At 46.3% G+C, this 15,037-nt stretch overlaps 1 protein-coding gene across 1 annotated transcript in view; it reads left to right on the plus strand.

Annotated features, from left to right (window-relative positions):
- LOC129712347 (cell adhesion molecule DSCAML1) overlaps window positions 1–15,037 on the plus strand; it is a 463,662-nt gene that overhangs the window by 377,423 nt on the left and 71,202 nt on the right. The window contains 1 exon segment of the mRNA XM_055660700.1: window positions 11,713–11,852. Within this exon segment, the coding sequence (XP_055516675.1) occupies window positions 11,713–11,852 (140 nt within the window).

The following is a 15,037-nucleotide window of genomic DNA, read 5'->3' on the forward strand; positions in this document are numbered from 1 at the left end:
ATCCCATTATTTAAACAAGGAACTTTGGATCACAAGCAAAATGGAGACACAAGAATGGGATCTGAAGATAGGTCCCAATCTGAAACATAGCCTGTCCATTCCCACCACACATACTGCCTGACACACTGAGTTACAAAGTGTTGGAAGAACTCAGTCAGTCAAGCAGCATCTGTGGGAAGAGAAACAGTCAACATTTCAGGTCAAGGATCCTTCTCCAGAAGGATTGAGGCAGATGTAATAACAACATTCAAGGCATTTATAGAGGTACGTGGTTGGGAAGGGTTTAGCCAGGCTTGGATGGGGCATGTAGAAGTAAGGAACTGCAGATGCTGGTTTACAAAAAGGGACGCAAAGTGCTGGAGTAACTACGCGGATCAGGCAGCATCCCTGGAGATCATGTTGACTAACCATCTGCCTATCAAAAAAACACCTCAGCTGTATCTACCTATTACCTGCCAGGCTTGTCTCCTGTTAAGCCTCTCTTCCAGCCTTCAACCCCTCCCCCCAATCAGTCTGAAGAAGGGTCTCATTCAAAACGTCACCTATCCATGTCCTCCAGAGATGTTGCCCAACCGACTGGGTTACTCCATTACTTCGTGTCTTTTTCTGGGCGTGGCATTTTGCTCGACTTGGACAACTTGGGTTGTAGGAACGTTTTCCACGCTCTGTACCTTGTACCTATGGTCATTACTTCCGAAGAGTCCACCAGGGACTATACTGGAAGTTGGACAATTTATACAGTTTTACATTTATCAAGCCAATTAACCTACAAGCCTAAACGTCTTTGGAATGTGGGAGGAAACCGAAGATCTCAGTGAAAATCCACGCAGGTCAGGGGGAGAACGTGCAAACTCCGTACTGACAGCGCCGTTAGTCGGGATCGAACCCGGGTCTCCGGCGCTGCATTCTGCTGTAATGCAGCAACTCTACCGCTGAGCCACCATGACTCCGTGACTCTATAACGAGAGAAGTCGTGGATGGTTCACAATTTTCAAAGCAGAGCTAGGCCAAGGAGTGAAGTGTAAGACTAAAAACTGTGTGGAGATGGGTTAAGATAGATCAGGTGCTAAGGAGCATGCGTGCTGACTTAACAAGACATGTTATAGAAACACGATGAGAAAGCAACAGCATGATAAGTGGCTCAGCGGGTGGAGTTGCTGCCTTACAATGCCAGAGACCTGGGTTTGATCCTGACTACAGGTGCTCCCTGGTGTGTATGCTAGAACTGTTGCTGGTTGGTGTGGACTAGATGGGCTGAATGGCCTGTTTTCTTGCTGTATCTGAACAAAACCAAACAAAACTAAACTAGGGGTTTAAACTGGAATCTGCTGTTCCTTCTTATACATTTAGTTTACATTGGGCCTCACTGTTGCAGTAGAGGAGGCCACAGGTTGGAATGGGAGTGAGATTGTGAACACAAAAGGCATTTAAACGGGGTGTTTATATTAGATGGTTTATGAGCTGGTGCTTTTCATACACAGGGCTTTTGTCTGCTCCTTTATGCATGGATCACAATATCATGCAGAATCCTTCGTCTCCTCTTTGTTACACTTCTTTTTGGGAGGTTTTCGTCTCGTCCTTGAATCTATTGAAATGAATGTGATTGTGAATGTGAATACAGGCACTTTGAAAATATGAACAGGATTTGAACAAAATTAAAATAGATTTATGAAAGGAATTTATGTCTGCCAAACTGACTGAAGGTTTTTGAGGATGTAACTGGTGGAATAGAGAGGTAAGAATGGAAAACTGGAACCATGCTGTGGCCGTGAGACTCCCAGTAATCACATTGTGTAGTTCTGTAGCAATCTTGTGAGTGACAACTGGACGAATAAAACAATGGCGGGAATCAGACGCTGGGCAGATGCTGAGCGTGTATGTTTGTATATGTATGTGTGCTTCTTCACGCACGTGTGTGTATGTTTGTATATGTGTGTGTACTTCTCCATGCACGTGTGTGTGTGTGTATGTTTGTATATGTATGTGTGCTTCATGCACATGTGTGTGTGTTTGTGCATGTGTATGTACTTCTTCATGCACATGTGTGTGTGTATGTTTATAGATGTATGTGTGCTTCATGTGCGTGTGTGTGTATGTTTGTATATGTGTGTGCTTCTTCACGCACGTGTGTGTGTATGTTTGTATATTTATATATGCTTCATGCATGTGAGTGTGTGCATGATTTTGTGTTTCTTCGTGTATGTGTGTGTGCTTCTTCACGGGTGTGTGTATATGTCTGTGTATGAGTGAGCTTCTTCGTGTGTGCGCTCTTGTGTAAGATGGAGATTTGTTAATAAAAATAATGTTTGTATAAGTGTGTGTGTGTGTGTGTGTGACTTCATGTGTGTTTGAGATGATGTTTATTGGTGTGTATTTGAATCTGCATGCTTCTTTTTGTGTGCTTGTGTGTGTGTGTGTGTTTGTGAGTGTGTGTGTAGGAAAATACTCCATATATTAAAATGCTGAAAACAAAAGCCTCGCATATGTCCTTTGTTTTCAGCGTTTTAATCTTTGCAGCATTTTCATTTCCTACCAGATGTTGGGTGTTTGGAGCGGGGGGGGGGGGGGGGGGGGGGGGGGGAGAGAGATTGGGGACTTGGCTGGCTGTTGAAGGTGTACCGTGAGTGCAGACGGCTCCAGTCCAGAGATGCCCCCAACCCCCACCCTGCTGAGCGGCTGGGAGTGGGTGTGATGCAAGCCTGTGTCTGCGTCTGTGTCTGTGTCTGTGTCTGCGTCTGTGTCTGCGTCTGCGCCTGCGTCTGTGTCTGTGTCTGTGTCTGTGTCTGTGTCTGTGGCTGCGGCTGCGGCTGGGTCTGTGTCTGCGGCTGGGTCTGCGTCTGCGTCTGCGCTGGTCTGTGTCTGCGTCTGTGTCTGCGTCTGCGTCTGCGTCTGTGTCTGCGTCTGCGTCTGCGGCCACACTGCCAAACGCGGGGGAGCTCCAGGGGCGGGCAACCACCCCAGCGGGAGAGAGGAAGAGTGGTCCTGATGCTCTGTGGCATCACGGGGCCTTTCTTTATAATGCAGCTGTGCTTGAGAGATGTGACATGCAAGCTCAATTTGCAATCCAGGCGTGGTCTGGAGTTGCAACGTGGCTGGAGTTGCATCTTGTCCAGCAAGCTTGGCTTACGACCGGTGAAGTGATTTAAAATTAAAATGTACCTAATTATAGACTGCAGCCTGAAATTAAGGCTTCAGTTCATGCCAGAACAAATCCTATCATGTTCAAATCCATTATAACACGCCACCTCCAAGGTTATTACTTGTCCCTTGATTGCAGTGGATAGTAAATCCTGGTGGAATTCTGCCAGATCAACTGGATGACCCATTTTTTCTGCGAAGCAGGAACTGCATCTGTTTTATTTATTTTTTTAATACTGTGAGCCCCAAATATTTGCATATTTTTTTCATTAACTAATCCCTGTTTTGCATAAGAGTTAACAGAAGGGTTTTATATTCTAATTCAAAAGGAAATCCAAGTTCTCTGGGTAATTATTACATATTTAAGCACCTCCAGAATGCAGATGAGTCTGTCATATGTTGTTTTCAGGCACGTTTAATATGTTAATCCTTTTTTTTGCGGAAATTAATTCATATTAATAAATGAACCCAGGCTTGATCACTTCCATGAGGGTTTACCTTTGTGGCGAGCCGGATGTCCTCAGGGCTTTCTGCTTTTCTGGTTGATTAATATTGTACATGTGTATTGGGGCAGGATGGTTTTTACCACTTCAGTTTCAGTTTAGTTTATTGCCACGTGTACCGAGGTACAGTGAAAAGCTTTTGTTGCGTGCTAACCAGCCTGCGGAAAGACCACACGTCATTACAATCGAGCCATTCACAGTGTATATGACAAGTGAATAACGTTTAGTGCAAGGTAAAGTCCGATCTGTGGAATTCCCTGTGAGTGGAGGCCAAATGACTGGATGGATTTAAGAGAGAGTTAGATAGAGCTCTAGGGGGCTACTGGAATCAAGGGATATGGGGAGAAGGCAGGCACGGGTTATTGATTGGGGACGATCAGCCATGATCACAATGAATGGCGGTGCTGGCTCGAAGGGCCGAATGGCCTCCTCCTGCACCTATTTTCTATGTTTCTATCAAAGATAGCTCGAGGGTCACCAATAAGTTATATAGCAGTTCAGGACTGCTCTCTAGTTGTGGTACGATGGTTCAGTTGCCTGATAACAGCTTGAGTTACACAGACATGAGGGTGTAGTTTTAGTAACGATGGAAGTGTAGTGTGGTTACTAGACCAGCAACCATGGACCTTGGAGTGTTGGTCCAGGCACTGTTGAACTGGGAGAATCGAAATTAAATAAATATGGAACAAAAAATTAGAACGATTCAGTAATGAAGTTAGAGCTGGAAAAAGGTGCTGAGGTCAGGGACCAGCCATGTTCTAGAATGGAGATGAGGAGGAATTTCTTTAGCCAGAAGGTGGTGAATCTATGGAGGCCAAGTCATTGGGTTTAGTTTAGTTTTGTTCAATTCTGACCACAGGTGATGTCTGTATGGGGTTTGTACATTCTCCCCGTGACTGCGTGGGTTTTCTCAGGGTGCTCCTGTTTCCTCCCACATTCCAAAGACGTACAGGTTTGCAGGCGAATTGGCTTTGGTAAAAATTGCACATTGTCCCTCATGTGTAGGATAGTGCTAGTGTTGGTCGGCACGGACTCTGTGGGCTGAAGGGCCTGTTCCAGAGATGCTGCCTGTCCTGCTGAGCAATTAGTGCCCACCTATGGTAATCCTTGGCTTAGGACTGATCAGAATAGAGGAGCTATTGTAAACTGTCCCAAGTGCGTAGGATACTATTGGTGTATTGGGTAATCGCTGGGCAGCACGGTCTTGATGGGCCAAAGGGCCTGATTCTGCACCCTATCACTAAAGTCTAAAGTAAAGTCCAAGGAATTACCATTTCAAGAGCATCAAATGAAAACATTCCAAAGTACATTATAGCAGAAGAAGTATTTTCTGTAGAGAGGCGTATGTAGAGAATGCATCAGCCAACCTGTGCACAGCAAGATCCCACAGACAGCAATGAGATTATTAACACATAGTTTACTTTAGGGACAAATATTGGCAAAGAAACTATAGACCACACGACACGACATAGGAACAGAATTAGGCCATTTGGCCCATTGAGCCTGCTATGCCATTCGATCAAGGCAGATCTATATTTCCCTCTGAATCCCATTCTCCTTCCTTTTCCCTTTGACACCCTTACTAATCAGGAACCTGGTAGTCTCCGCTTTAAAAAAATCACCCAACGTATCGACCTCCACAACTATCTGTGGTAAGGAATACCACAGATTCACCACTCTTTGGCTGCAGAAATCCCTCCCCATCTGCATTCTAAACACACGTCCTTTAATTCTGAGGTTGTGCCCACTGCGTGCAAACTCATCAGAAACCTCTTGAGTAGAGTAGTCAGCTGGGATTTTTTCTATTCACCCGAGAGGGCAGCCAGAGATTTTTAAAAAGCACGGTATACGGCGTTAGAGAACTCGCGCAACTCCACACTAAATGCGCCCCAAATGTGAACAGGGTGAAGAAGGAGCTTGTTAATATGAAAATTAAGGGCATCATTCAGGGCTGGAGCATGTTGAAACTATATATTAGTGTTATTTAGAAACAGCCACTGCCATGATTTCCAACCACATTTCCTGGCAGCCGTAACGAAGGCCCAATTATTCAGTAATTTGCCGTTTGAATATTTTGCGCAGAATTTGTAGCTTGTAGCCTGAAGTTAGAAATCAAATAAGTCTGCTCCATTGATGCAATTTTTATGAAGAAATAAAGGATTTGTGCCCAGGGCCTTTGTCACAGATTAATCTACATACATAGGTTCTTATTCAAACCCTGCCATTCTAAACAGGTGCAGAGAATGTGGATTAACTGTGTACATGGATTAAATTGTGACCATGTAGCCCCCAGTAGTCTTAAATATTAGAATTTATCTTTATCGGTCCAATCATAATGCTTTCACATTAAGCATATAATGCTGAAAAATGGAGGATTAAGCTCTTGGCTGCTTGTAACGTCTCTCTTCTCCCCAAAGCCCTTCCCCCTCTCGCTGCAAGAAACATCGCTTAATACCTGTAAAGCTTCTCAAAATTCAATATCTAGCAAAACTGGCGAGCGGTAGGATTTGGTGGGACATCCGCAAAATGCCATTGGCTTCTCTCATCAGCTGGCATTTTCTTATTAATTATCAGACCACTTAAAGAGACTGTGCCCCCCCCCCCCCCCCCCCCCCCCCCCCTCCACCCTGTCAATCTTCCCAGTCTATCTTTTTACAGCTGCCTGATACACACCTCTGAGCATAAGAACCTCAGATCAGGAACAAGGCCAATCTGATTAAAGATCTCTTCTAGTCTCTTACATTATTCTCCTTCTCTCTTCCTCACTCCCTTCCCCTCTCTCCCACTCCCTCTCTCCTCTCCTCTCCTCTCTCTCTCTCTCTCTCTCTCTCTCTCTCTCTCTCTCTCTCTCTCTCTCTCTCTCTCTCTCTCTCTCTCTCTCTCTCTCTCTCTCTCTCTCTCTCTCTCTCTCTCTCTCTCTCTCTCTCTCTCTCTCTCTCTCTCTCTCTCTCTCTCTCTCCCCCCCCCCCCCTCCACACCTCTCCCTCCCACTCCCTCTCCCTCTCTCTTTTATGTATGGAGTTGTCAACAACATTAAGTCCTCTCTGGAACTAGTGTATTTATTCTCAGGGCGATGGAACTCTTAAAGGGGATATTTTTTTTGGTTTCATGGAATTATGAAGAATCTGCAACACAGTAAGAGATCATTCAGCCCATTGAGTTTGCACGTTCTCCTCATGACCCGCATGGGTTTTCTCCGGGATACCCGGTTTCCTCCCACACTCCAAAGTTTGGAGATTAATTGGCTTGGTATCATTGTGAATTGTCGCTAGTATGTGTTAGGATAGTGTTAGTGTACAGATCGCTAGGCGGTGCGGACTCGTTGGTTGAAGGGCTCTAAAGTATCTCTAAAGTCTAAACACTCTAAACACACATCGAGGTATGAGGTCCAAACCCTCTGCTTAAAGATCTAGCCCTCCCCACTAACCCCACCAATTACATTGAATCTGTGCCACCCTTTGGATTTTGAACCCTCTGTTAAGAGCCATAGACCTTGGGGGCAAATGGGACTGCAGTTGCTGCTATCTTGACCCCAAACAACAGACTTCTGGGCAAACTCAACGGGTAAGGCAGCATTTATTGAAGGATACGGGCAGACAAAGTTTTGGGCCGGCACCCTTTTGCAGGCCTGTAATAGTTTCATCTTTGTTAACTGGAGGCTTATTTGGACTTAGTTATCTTAGTTTTCAAATATTTATCCAATGCCAGCAGTCCTTTCCAGATTACCACAATTTTCTGTTTAAGAAAAATCTTTCTACGGATTGTCTTTGATTACTTCTCCAGTCACTTTACATTTGTGTCCTGTGCATCTTTTATTTTGGAAGGAAGACTCACATTTATATTATGCCTTTTATATCTTTATTAATGTCCCAGATGGGTTATTTCTGAAGTATAATCAATACGATAGAAATTGCAGCATTTAACATTCCCAGCTATGGGGACTAGATCATTGTAACAGAATCTCTTCCACCTAATGATGTGTCAGTGCCCTTATCTTGCAATGCTTCATTCAATGTTCACACTTGGCAACGCCATCCATCCTATAATCCACAAAGTCCTCTCACGGCCAGTGGGTTAGTTTTGTCCACAGCATGATTGGTTTGGTGGAGTTTGCCTAAATGTACGTATGATAGGGTGGCACAGTGGTGCAGCGGTAGAGTTGCTGCCTTACAGCACCAGAGACCCAGGCATGATCCGGACCTCAGGTACTGTCTGCGCGGAGCTTGCATGTTCTCCCTGTGGCCATGTGGTTTCACCCCCCCATGAGTGCTCCGTTTTCCTCCCGATTCCCAGATACGTGCGAGTTTGTAGGTTAGTTGGCCTCTGTAAATGGATGAGAACGTGGGATAACAGAGAACCAGGGTGAACGGGTGATCGATGGTCAGAGTGGTCTCCGTGGGCTGAAGGGCCTTCCACCCTGTATCTTTCAATTCAATTTAATATAGCACTCGTAGGATCTCATAAGGTCATAAGGAATAGGAATAGAATTAGGCCGTTCGGCCCATCGTCTACTCTGCCAATCTATAATGGCTGATCTACCTCCTCCTCCTAACCCCATTCTCCTGCATTCGCCCCATAACCTCTGACGCCTGTTCGAATCAAGAATCTCTCCATCTCTGCCTTAAATAAAAATCTACTGACTTGGCCTCCACAGCCTTCTGTGGCAAAGAATTCCACAGATTCACCACCCTCTGACCAAAAAAAAATCACCTTTTCTCTTTTCTTAAAAGAACGTCCTTTAATTCTGAGGCTATGACGTCTAGTCCTAGGCTCGCCCACTAGTCAAGTCAAGTGAAGTCAACTGTGTTTGTCACGTACACATACAAGATGTGCAGTGAAATGAAAGTGGCAATGCCTGCGGATTGTGCAAAAACAACAGAACAACACAACAGAATAGAACAAAACCAGTATTTACATTTTGGTAAAAAAAAAAATTTAAAGACACAACACAAAAGTAAATTAGTCCCTGAAACATCCTCTCCACATCCATTCATTCCGAGCCTCAATTATGATCAAGAATTTTCTGAGGTTTGACTCCAACTGTGTGGCCTGTTTTTTTAAGCCAACAGCAAGAAAGGCCCTCAGTTTACAGAGGTCCAATTAATATCTCTGGATCCTATATCCAGCTGCCCAAACAGGTCCTGAGAAGTGGGTACACAAAAATTGCTGGAGAAACTCAGCGGGTGCAGCAGCATCTATGGAGCAAAGGAAATAGGCGACGTTTCGGGCCGAAACCCTTCTTCAGACTGATGGGGGGTGGGGGGGAGAAGGAAGGAAAAAGGGAGGAGGAGGAGCCCGAGGGCGGGGGGATGGGAGGAGACAGCTCGAGGGTTAAGGAAGGGGAGGAGACAGCAAGGGCTAGCAAAATTGGGAGAATTCAATGTTCATGCCATCCGGACGCAAGCAACCCAGGCGGAATATGAGGTGCTGTTCCTCCAATTTCCAGTGTTGCTCACTCTGGCAATGGAGGAGACCCAGGACAGAGAGGTCGGATTGGGAATGTGAGGGGGAGTTGAAGTGCTGAGCCACCGGGAGTTCAGGTAGGTTATTGCGGACTGAGCGGAGGTGTTCGGCGAAACGATCGCCCAACCTCCGCTTAGTCTCACCGATGTAAATCAGCTGACATCTAGAGCAGCGGATGCAGTAGATGAGGTTGGAGGAGATACAGGTGAACCTTTGTCGCACCTGGAACGACTGCTTGGGTCCTTGAATGGAGTCGAGGGGGGAGGTAAAGGGACAGGTGTTGCATTTCTTGCGGGGAGGGGGTGGTGCGGGAGGGAAGGGAAGAATTGACAAGGGAGTTGCGGAGGGAGCGGTCTTTGCGGAAGGCAGACATGGGGGGAGATGGGAAGATGTGGCGAGTGGTGGGGTCACGTTGGAGGTGGCGGAAATGGCGGAGGATGATTTGTTGTATTTGCCGGCTGGTGTGGTGAAAGGTGAGGACTAGGGGCGAGTGCGGGGATGGGGAGAGAGAGCAGTGTTGCGGGGTATGGATGAGACCCTGGTGCGAGCCTCATCTATGGTGGCGGAGGGGAATCCCCGTTCCCTGAAGAGCGAGGACATTTCCGATGCCCTGGTGTGGAACGCCTCATCCTGGGAACAGATGCTGCGTAGGCGGAGGAATTGGGAGTAGGGGATGGAGTCTTTACAGGGGGCGGGGTGGGAAGACGTGTTGTCCAGATAGCCATGTGAGTCAGTTGGTTTGTAGTGTATGTCGGTCAGAATTCTGTCCCCTGCGATGGAGATGGTGAGGTCAAGGAATGTTAGGGAAGTTGACTGCCCACATATTGACCACCATCTCTTAGGACCTTTCAGCGAGGTTACGAACCCAATATAGACAGAAAAACCTGGAGTAACTCAGCGGGACAGGTAGCATCTCTGGAGAGGAATGGGCGACGTTTCGGGTCGAGACCCTTCTTCAGACTCGTACCGACAAGGCAGTCACCTAAACCCTTAAACTCCTTAAAAAAGAAACACAGTTTGAGATTATTTTCCCTTACCCAGATGTCCGTAATAATGACCCATTTAGTGTGGAGAATGTAAGAACAGACCAATGTCACGGTGCTAGCAGTACAGACTGCCAGCAGGGAATGATCGGTGCCCAGTTTGAAAGATGTCTCAGGCTGTCCTCCAATGGAGAGGTCAGGATGATCCTGAACTCCCCCATCTGTCCACAACTACATCTGTTGCTGAGTGCAGCCGCTCCAAACCGGAGACACCAAGGCATTGCTCGGCATTCAGAGGGTGGACCAGCTGTGAGCACCTGACGATCGCTAACCATTAAAAGCCAATCTTTTTTTTTTACACATATCCATGACAGGAAAGGATTTAAAAGATGAACCTTACTCCGCAGATGGATTGTGTGTTTTATTATTAACTCTTAAAGCAGCAGTTAAGATAATTGATATGCAAATTGAATTGAATTCCTGTCTTTTCGAAGCATTGAAGGTGACTCAGTATTCCCACTTATTCATCTTGGTTAGAGTAATGCCCCTGTCCCACTTAGGAAACCTGAACGGAAACCTCTGGATACTTTGCGCCCCACCCAAGGTTTCCGTGCTGTTCCTGGAGCTTCCACTACCTGCAACATCCGGCAGCCACCCGCAACCTCCGGGAACCGCACGGAAACCTTGGGTGGGGCGCAAAGTCTCCAGAGGTTTCCGTTCACGTTTCCTAAGTGGGACAGGGGCATAAAGGGCATAATCATTTACGAGTCACGACACATCATGCCGCGCACGTGATACGTGCATGGTGTGGTGACGTGGGCAGTGACGCGCGGTCGTGCACGGCGCCCCAGGACTTTGGGATGCACAAAATCTTCGCGCGCCATCTGCATGACGCGCAAATGACGCCCAAGTGCGACAGGCCCTTTAGTATGCGGAGTTCTTTATTTCATTGAACAGGAAAAGAAAAACCATGTAGACACAATGTCTATTCCGCTACCTCGGCAAGGCCACCAACATAATCAAGGACCAGTCTCACCCTGGTCTTTCCCCCTCTCCCATCGGACGAGAGGTACCAGACGTTTGAAAACACACATCTCCAGATTCAGGGACAGTTTCTTCCCTGCTGGCAATGGGAACGGATGTGACCAGGCGGGAGTTCCAGAACCCCAGCCGCAGGGAGCAAATTCGACCCGCCGATCAGCCGCTGAAGTCCCGATGAGATCACGATCGGCAGCCTCACCCAGCCAAGGCACCACATTTTTCGGGGGGTGGGTCGTCCGGTGGGGGGGAGGGGAGATTTCACATGCCCTCTCATAATTTTATCCGGATTAACGAAAGTGCCGGAGTACCAGTTGCCGGAACACCAGTGGTTGACTTGGATAATGCAGATATTTCTTCCAGATCTTAGCATCATGAGATGAGTAATTCGGTCTCTGTGAAAACAAGTGCTGATCAATCAGAACTTTGGCAAGCAAGATTTTCAATTTGTTTTTCGTGTGTTAGATGAAAAGGCTGGTTGTCTGTGGCACATGCTGTTCTGTGTTCTAGGAATTAACAACCAGCTTGACTAAGCGCTGTTAAAGCGGCTTTGTTTTATTTCACGCTATGCCTCTTCTTTGCTTCAGTTCCAGGGCCACCTGCAGGAATCAAAGCCGTCCCCTCCTCTGCCAGCAGCGTGGTCGTGTCCTGGCTCCCCCCGACCAAGCCAAATGGGATCATCCGCAAATACACCATCTTCTGTTCGAGCCCAGGGTCTGGGCAACCAGTAAGTTGGAAATCTTCTTGCCCCCCCCCCCACACACAACCGCCAACTATGCATTAACATTCAATAATCAGTAATATACCCCCAGGAACTCTGAAATGAAAGGTAGCTCCAGCGTCAGATCCTGCCAAGCCCCTTATTGCTTATCCAATGTTGGCAGGGAAACTTGTAACATTCACTCCTCCTTGACAATGTAACAAATTAGAGCGGGAATAGGCCAACCTGCCTCTTGAAACATAGAAACATAGAAAATAGGTGCAATAGAATTTGGCCCTTCAAGCCAGAACCACCATTCAATATGATTATCCAAAATCAGTATCCCGTTCCTGCTTTTACCCGATATCCTTACAAAATTCTTAAGGGGTTGGACAGGCTAGATGCAGGAAGATTGTTCCCGATGTTGGGGAAGTCCAGGACAAGGGGTCACAGCTTAAGGATAAGGGGGAAATCCTTTAAAACTGAGATGAGAAGAACTTTTTTCACACAGAGAGTGGTGAATCTCTGGAACTCTCTGCCACAGAGGGTAGTTGAGGCCAGTTCATTGGCTATATTTAAGAGGGAGTTAGATGTGGCCCTTGTGGCTAAGGGGATCAGGGGGTATGGAGAGAAGGCAGGTACGGGATACTGAGTTGGATGATCAGCCATGATCATATTGAATGGCGGTGCAGGCTCGAAGGGCCGAATGGCCTACTCCTGCACCTAATTTCTATGTTTCTATGTTTCTATCCCTTGATTCCTTTATCCCTAAAGAGCTAAACCGAACTTTTTCTTGAGCGCAGTTGAGCTGCATCCGCATACAATAACATCTGATGTTAGGCACTGAGAAAAGCTACACTTTGCATGCTATAGGATCAGATGACACTGTACATTAATAGAATCAATTCCAACTCATGTACAATCGGTAGAGCAAAGGGGATGATAAAGGGAGCAGAATGGGGTTGTCAGCATTGTAACACATCAGTTACACAGACAAAGTCTAATGTCCACCACAGGGTACAGATGAATAGAGGGAATGACATTACCTATGGTCCAGTCCTCTGGTACTTCACCTGTTTGACTGAACCAAGTATCCTACAGGTCACTGACAACAAGGTTTCAGATAGATATGTACACAGTTGTAACATGAAATGTGTTTTTTTAAATAATGTATTTATTCATAGGATGTGGATCTGGCGATATTGACATTTACAGTCATAGTGACAAATAGATATAGACCCATCAGCCCACCGCATCAATGCTGACCATCATGCCTATCTATATTAATCCAGTTGCCTGCGTTATTTCCTTATTGCTTTATAACCACATTTGGCAAGTCTCCAATGACTGTCACAAACCGGGTTGCACCACAGCTTGGTTTGAAGAACAGCTCTGCTCGAGACTGCAAGAAATGACGGAGAGTTGCAGATGTAGCCCAGAGCATCATACGAACCACACATTCCACCAGTCACTCCAACTACATCGCACGCTGCCTCAGAAAAGCAGCCAGTACAATCAAATACTCATCCACCCCGGTCATTCCTTCTTCTCCAGGCTTCCGTCTGGTAGAACATGCAGAGGTTTGAAAGCGCACACCCACAGACTCAGGAATAACTTTTCTGTTAACAGGCTTCTGAATTGTACTTCCATAAGCTGGGGTACAACCCGATTTGCCTCTACCCCACACTGCAGACATTGGACTTTGTTTATGGAACTGATGTTTAACTGATGCTGAGAACTATTTTCTCGACTCTGCATCTTCCCCTTTCCTTTATCTCCCATACATGAGTTTGGCTTGATTATATACAGAATACAGTATACAGTATATATATATATATATAGTATTATCTGATCTGATTGGATAGCATGCAAAACAAAGCTTTTCACTGTACCTCAGTTCACATGACACCAACAAACCTAAACCTAATCATTCAAGTACCTGTTGATATAGTCATAGAGACATACAACATGGAAACAGTCCCTTCGACCCAACTTGCCCACACCGAACAACATGTCCCATCTACACGTCCAACCTGCCTGCTTTTGGTCCCTATCCCTCTAAACCCGTCCTATCTGCTTGCCTGTCCAAATGTTTCTTAAACGTTGCAATACTACCTGCCTCAACTTCCTCCTCCGGCAACTCGTTCCATACACCCACGTGTGAATGAGCTACCCCTCCTCAGGTTCCTACTTAATCTTACCCCCATCGCCTTAAACCCATGTCCTCTAGTTCTTGATTCCCCCACTCTGGGCACGTCTTCCCGATCTCTTCCTCTCATGATTTTGTCCATTATTGGTGGTGACTGGAACGAGGAGGCACTTGACATGCAGGCATGTTGATGGGTTTGCTGTTGGTGTCCACAGAGAGAGCGGATTTCCTTTCCTCCCCACCAGGGGATACTTGTGAACCAGGCAGCTTTTTACCAAAGAGCCCGGTAGTTTCGCCACTCCTACTATGTATGCTTATGCATGTCTCTGGGCAGTGAGGCGGGACTGGGAAACATTGTTCAGGCTCCCCAGAGCATTTCAGACCTGGCGCTGACAGCTCCCCGAGAAGTCTGCTCTACTGTCGAGGTCACGTATCATTGTCTCACCAGCCCGCCGGGGATAATATTGACCTGGGGATCTGGTGCCTCATCTAGAGGCAGTCACAGGGAGAGGGGGAAGTGTCACAAACTCCTTCAGCAGAACGACCACGTTGGAAACTAATCAATAATCTCAGACCTCCATTAAATCATAATACCACAGGAAACTCATAATGTGAAACTGCTACATGTAGAGAACGGTTTAATCATGTTTTAAAATGCATCCTTTCAAATGTAAATCCTCTGATATCAAGTGGGGATTTCTTTTTTCTACAAAGCCAAATTCCTTTCAAATATTACCAAGCATCAATCAAATATCATCTGAATAAAAGCAGCATAACACCCACTCTCATACAGAAAATACCCGCCTTCAATTTCCACTCAGCAAATATTGAAAACAATTTAATTGTATTCAGAAACTGGGTATAAATGTAAAAGCGTTTTGGTGTCATTCAGCGACGTGCAAAAACACAGTAATTGAGAGACAGGCTTCCTCGGAACATGCTGATGTTGATGGAGCTGCCTAGTGTGGTTCACCCTGACCAGTGCACAACTGCCCAGCACCAGTGTGGGCTCCAGACCACAGAACATGGGCCTGAGCAGCACATCTGGCACAGCCAGGCTGTC

The sequence above is a fragment of the Leucoraja erinacea genome, chromosome 32 (assembly GCF_028641065.1).
Source record: "Leucoraja erinacea ecotype New England chromosome 32, Leri_hhj_1, whole genome shotgun sequence".
In the NCBI taxonomy this organism is placed as follows: domain Eukaryota; kingdom Metazoa; phylum Chordata; class Chondrichthyes; order Rajiformes; family Rajidae; genus Leucoraja; species Leucoraja erinaceus.